This window comes from Streptopelia decaocto, assembly GCF_964273445.1.
Source record: "Streptopelia decaocto genome assembly, chromosome: 2".
NCBI lineage: Eukaryota > Metazoa > Chordata > Aves > Columbiformes > Columbidae > Streptopelia > Streptopelia decaocto.
The window spans coordinates 691805-698000 of NC_138655.1; the positions used below are offsets into that span (position 1 = coordinate 691805).

The 6196-nt window shown below is 68.6% G+C and overlaps 1 protein-coding gene across 1 annotated transcript; it reads left to right on the plus strand.

Annotated features, from left to right (window-relative positions):
* Positions 1 to 2019: 2019 nt before the first annotated feature.
* CYC1 (cytochrome c1) lies at positions 2020 to 6194 on the plus strand (the record flags this gene model as incomplete). The annotated part of the gene is made up of 3 exons (XM_082046258.1): positions 2020 to 2143; positions 4192 to 4385; positions 6113 to 6194. Coding segments are annotated over exons 1-3 (357 nt in total), but the record flags the coding sequence as incomplete, so codon positions are not given.
* Between the last annotated feature and the right edge of the window lie 2 nt (positions 6195 to 6196).

Consider the following 6196-nt stretch of genomic DNA (forward strand, 5'->3'; position numbering starts at 1 on the left):
CAGACCCACAGACAGACCCCAGCCCCATGGACAGACCCACAGACGGAGCCACTGACAGACCTACAGACAGACACATGGACAGACCCACAGACAGACCCCAGCCCCATGGACAGACCCACAGATGGAGCCACTGACAGACCTACAGACAGACACATGGCCAGACCCACAGACAGACCCCAGACCCATGGACAGACCCACAGACGGAGCCACTGACAGACAGTGTCCCCCTCCCCCCGGCCAGGGACAGCAGCCCCAGCTCAGCCCCCATGGGGGCAGCAGGTCCTGCCCTGGGGGGCAGTGGGGACCCCGGGGGGGGCTCAGGCTGGTCCAGGGGCCGTGTCCCAGCCCCTGTGGGGACACCAAGTGCCACCAACGGCCGGGAGGTTCCATTAAACCACAATTGAGTGCAGCTCCGTGGAGTCACCGCAGAGACCTGGCAGGACCTTCCACTGCGGCGGAAAACCAGCGAGGGTTTGACTGCAAAACCCGGCGGGGGCTGTGGGAGCCCGGAACGAGGGGGGGGAGGAGAGACGGGGGAGCTGGGCACAAGGGCAGTGTCACCGGCCTGGTGAGCTCAGCCCAAGGTCAGTGTCACCGTCCCCAGTGAGCTCAGCCCAAGGTCAGTGTCACTGTCCTGGGTGAGCTCAGCCCAAGGTCAGTGTCACCGGCCTGATGAGCTCAGCCCAAGGTCAGTGTCACTGTCCCCAGTGAGCTCAGCCCAAGGTCAGTGTTGCTGAGCCCAAGGTCAGTGTCACTGTCCTGGATGAGCTGAGCCCAAGGTCAATGTCACTGTCCCAGTGAGCTCAGCCCAAGGTCAATGTCACCGTCCTGGGTGAGCTGAGCCCAAGGTCAATGTCACTGTCCCCAGTGAGCTCAGCCCAAGGTCAGTGTTGCTGAGCCCAAGGTCAGTGTCACTGTCCTGGGTGAGCTGAGCCCAAGGTCAATGTCACTGTCCCAGGTGAGCTGAGCCCAAGGTCAGTGTCACCGTCCTGGTGAGCTCAGCCCAAGGTCAATGTCACTGTCCCAGGTGAGCTGAGCCCAAGGTCAATGTCACTGTCCCGGGTGAGCTCAGCCCAAGGTCAATGTCACTGTCCCCGGTGAGCTGAGCCCAAGGTCAGTGTCACTGTCCCGGGTGAGCTCAGCCCAAGGTCAGTGTCCCTGTCCCCAGTGAGCTCAGCCCAAGGTCAATGTCACTGTCCCGGGTGAGCTGAGCCCAAGGTCAATGTCAGCGTCCTTTAGTGGCAGGTGAAGCGTCGTTAGTGCTGCGCGGAACAAACACAAACCACGGCAAACGTCCCAAATCTGCCAGACGGGAGGGGGCGGCTCGGCCCCCATCGAGGAGACGGCTCAGAACGGGGTCTGGGGGCGCAGGGGCAGTTTCGGGGTCGCGGTTTGTCCCGCGGGTCGTTGTCCCTGGATGAGCCGTCACCCCAATTAACAGCATCTGTTAATTAGTGCCGGGTTTGTGAGAAGCCGCGGGGGGAGCGCGGGTCGGTGCCGCCCCCCCGGTGCTGCCAAAACGCTGGTTGGGGGGCTGCAAAGGCTGGGGGGGGCAGGGCTGGCACGGGGGTCCCCCGGTCCGGACGGTGTGGGGGGGTCGGTCCCAGGGGGTCAGTCCCGGTGGGGGGTCTGTCCCGGGGGTCTCTCCCCGGTCGGTTCCGGGGGGTCAGTCCCGGGGGCAGTCGGTGCGGGGGGCATCTCCCCAGTCAAATCCCGGGGGGGCTTGGTTATGGGGGGTCCCAGCACGGTGCGTACGGGGGGGGCCGGTCCCGGGGGTCTCTCCCCGGTCGGTTCCGGGGGGGTCTGTCCCGGGGGTCTCTCCCCGGTGGGTTCCAGGGGGGTCTGTCCCGGGGCCGGTCCGTGTTCCCGACCCCCGCAGCGGCGCCGTGCGGCGCCGCTGCGGGGGTCGGGAACACGGACCGGCCGGGGAGAGAGAACCCCGGTACCGGGGGACCCATGAGCAGCGCGGACCGTGACGCCGCTACCGCTGCGGTGACATCGCGTGTCCGTCACGTCCGGGGCGGCGCCGTCGCGTCCCCTCGACCTCGGCGCGGCGGTGGCGATGGCGGCGCTGCGGAGCCTCCCGCTGCGGGGCCTCCCGCTGCTGCTGCCGCGGGCCCGGACCCGGACCGCGCCCGCCACGGTGAGACCCCACCCGCGGCCCCGGTCCCGCGGGGAGCGCCGAGGGGACGGGCCCGGCTGGGCCCCGCCCGGCCCCGTGGCCCCGGTTCCCGCCGCAGCGCGCCCGGTTCTCCCCGGTGCGCCCCGGCCATGCCCCGTGTCCCCGGTCCCTCGTCCATCTCCCCGGCCCCGAGTCCCCGGTTCCCGCCGCAATGCGCCCCGGTCGTCCCGGTGTCCCCTCCCGTCGTGCCCCGTGTCCCCTCTCCCGTCGTGCCCGGTGTCCCCGGTCCCTCGTCCATCTCCCCAGCCCCGTGTCCCCGGTTCCCCCCGGTGTCCCCTCCCGTCGTGCCCGGTGTCCCCCGTCCCCCGTCCATCTCCGCGGCCCCGTGTCCCCGGTTCCCACCGTAATGCGCCCCGGCCCCGTGTTCCCGGTGCCCCCCGGTGTCCCCTCCCGTCGTGCCCGGTGTCCCGGTCCCTCCTCCATCTCCGCGGCCCCGTGTCCCCGGTTCCCGCCGCAATGCGCCCCGGCCGTGCCCGCTGGCCCCGGTTCTCCCCGTGCTGTACCCCCGCTGGTCCCGGTGCCCTCTCATTTTGCTCGGCCCCGAGTCCCCGGTTCTCCCCCGGGGCGCCCCGGCCGTGCATGGTGGCTCCGGTGCCCCCTCCCGTCGTGCCCGGTGTCCCCGGTCCCTCCTCCATCTCCCCGCCCCGTGTCCCTGCTGCCCGCACGCGGTTCCCCGGGACCCCCCGGGCCGTCCCCGTGCACCCCCGGCCGGCCCGGTGGCCCCAGTTCCCCCAGTGGGCCCCATCCCTTCCCGGTGTCCCCTGTCCCCATCCCTGACCAGTGTCCCTGGTCCCCTGTCCCCATCCCTGCCCGGTGTCCCCAGTTCCCTGTCCCCATCCCTGCCCAATGTCCCCTGTCCCCATCCCTGCCCAATGTCCCCAGTTCCCTGTCCCCATCCCTGCCCAGTGTCCCTGGTCCCCTGTCCCCATCCCTGCCCGGTGTCCCCAGTTCCCTGTCCCCATCCCTGCCCAGTGTCCCTGGTCCCCTGTCCCCATCCCTGCCCAATGTCCCCTGTCCCCATCCCTGCCCAATGTCCCCTGTCCCCATCCCTGCCCAATGTCCCCAGTTCCCTGTCCCCATCCCTGCCCAGTGTCCCTGGTCCCCTGTCCCCATCCCTGCCTGGTGTCCCCAGTCCCCAGTGTCCCCTGTCCCCATCCCTGCCCAGTGTCCCCAGTCCCCCGTGTCCCCTGTCCCCATCCCTGCCTGGTGTCCCCAGTCCCCCGTGTCCCCTGTCCCCTGTCCCCATCCCTGCCCGGTGTCCCCAGTCCCCCATGTCCCCTGTCCCCTGTCCCCATCCCTGCCCAGTGTCCCCAGTCCCCCATGTCCCCTGTCCCCTGTCCCCATTCCTGCCCAGTGTCCCCAGTGTCCCTGGTCCCCTGTCCCCACCCCTGCCTGATGTCCCCAGTTCCCTGTCCCCATCCCTGTGTGGTGTCCCCAGTCCCCACTGTCCCCATCCCTGCCCAGTGTCCCCTGTCCCCATTGTTCCCTGTCCCCTGTCCCCATCCCTGCCTGGTGTCCCTGGTGTCCCTGGTCCCCTGTCCCCATCTGTGCATGGTACCCCTGTCCCTGCTGACGCTGGCCCTGTCCCCTGTGCCCTGTCCCCACTGACGCTGTCCCCATCCCTGTGCGCTGTCCCCACTGGTGCTGTCCCCTGTTCCCTGTCCCCGTGCGCTGTCCCCTCTGACGCTGTCCCCTGTCCCCACTGACGCTGTCCCCTGTCCCCGTGCGCTGTCCTCACTGACACTGTCCCCTGTCCCCGCTGATGCTGTCCCTGTCCCCGTGCCCTGTCCCCACTGACGCTGTCCCTGTCCCCTCTGATGCTGTCCCCTGTCCCCACTGACCCTGTCCCCTGTCCCCACTGTCCCTGTCCCCACTGACGCTGTCCCTGTCCCTGCTGATGCTGTCCCTGTCCCCACTGACGCTGTCCCCTGTCCCCGCTGTCCCTGTCCGTGTCCCCACTGACACCGTCCCTGTCCCTGTCCCCCCTGACGCTGTCCCCGTCCCCGCAGGCGGCGCTGTCGTCGCGGGCGGGGCTGTGGCGGGGCCGGCGGGCGGCGCTGGCGGCGCTGGGGCTGCTGGCGGCGGGCGGGGGGGGGCTGGCGCTGGCCCTGCGCTCCCCGCTGCGCGCCGGGGAGCTGGAGATGCACCCGCCCGCCTTCCCCTGGAGCCACGGGGGGGCGCTGGCCGCGCTCGACCACGCCAGGTGCGCGGGGCGGGGGGACACGGGGACATGGGGGCATGGGGACACGGGGGCATGGGGACGGGGGGACACAGGGGCATGGGGACGGGGGGACGCAGGGACATGGGGACACAGGGGCATGGGGACACAGGGGCATGGGGATGTGGGGACACAGGGACATGGGGACGGGGGGACACAGGGGCATGGGGACGTGGGGACACAGGGACATGGGGACATGGGGACACAGGGACATGGGGACATGGGGACGCAGGGACGTGGGGACACTGGGGCATGGGGACACAGGGACATGGGGATGTGGGGACGTGGGGACATGGGGATGTGGGGACGTGGGGACATGGGGATGTGGGGACACAGGGACATGGGGATGTGGGGATGTGGGGACGTGGGGACATGGCACACAGGGACGTGAGGACACGGGAAATGGGGTTGTGGGGACACAGGGATGTGGGGACACGGGGACGTGGAGACATGGCACACAGGGATGTGGGGACATGGGGACACAGGTATGTGGGATAGGGACACAGGAAATGGGGACATGGGGACACAGGGCCATGGGGATGTGGGGACATGGGACACAGGGACGTGGGGACATGGGGACACAGGTTCATGGGACAGGGACACAGGAAATGGGGACACGGGGACATGGGGACACAGGTACGTGGGAACACAGGTACATGGGACAGGGACACAGGACATGGGGACACAGGGACATGGGGTTGTGGGGACATGGGGACACAGGTATGTGGGACAGGGACACAGGGACATGGGGACGTGGGAATGTGGGGACATGGGGACACAGGGCCATGGGGACGTGGGGACATGGCACACAGGGATGTGGGGACATGGGGACACAGGTATGTGGGACAGGGACACAGGAAAAGGGGACATGGGACACAGGGCCATGGGGATGTGGGGACACAGGGACATGGAGATGTGGGTACATGGGGACACGGGGATGTGGGGACATGGGGACAGAGGTACGCGGGTACATGGGGGCATAGGGATGTGAGGATACGAGGACAAGAGGATGTGGGGACATGGGGACACAGGAGCATGGGGATGTGGGGACATAGGGGTGTGGGGACATAGGGACACAGGGATGTGGGACAGGGACACAGGACATGGGGACACAGGGATGTGAGGACACGGGGCCGTGGGGACATGGCACACAGGGATATGGGGACATGGGGACACAGGTACGTGGGACAGGGACACAGGAAATGGGGACATGGGGACACAGAGACATGGGGATGTGGGGACATGGGGACAGAGGTATGTGGGTACATGGGGACATAGGGATGTGAGGATGTGGGGACATGAGGATCTGGGGACATAGGGATGTGGGGACATAGGGATGTGGGGACACAGGGATGTGGGGACATAGGGATGTGGGGACATGGGGACGTGGGGGCATGGGGACATGGGGACACAGGTACGTGGGACAGGGACACAGGAAACGGGGGCATGGGGACACAGGGATGTGGGGACACGGGGATGTGGGGACACGGGGCCGTGGGGGCATCGGTGGGAGCCGGGGCCTTCACTTCCTCGTTCTCTTCCTCCTCTCCTTCCTCTCCTCTTTCCCTCCTCCTCCTCCCCTCCCCGCTCGCCCCGCCCTGTCCCCCCCTCTGTCCCGTCCCCCCCTCTGTCCTGTCCCCCCCCGTCCTGTCCCCCCTCTGTCCTGTCCCCCCCCGCCCTGTCCCCCCCCGTCCTGTCCCCCCGTCCCGCAGCCTGCGCCGCGGGTTCCAGGTGTACAAGCAGGTGTGCTCGGCGTGCCACAGCATGGAGTACCTGGCCTTCCGCAACCTGGTGGG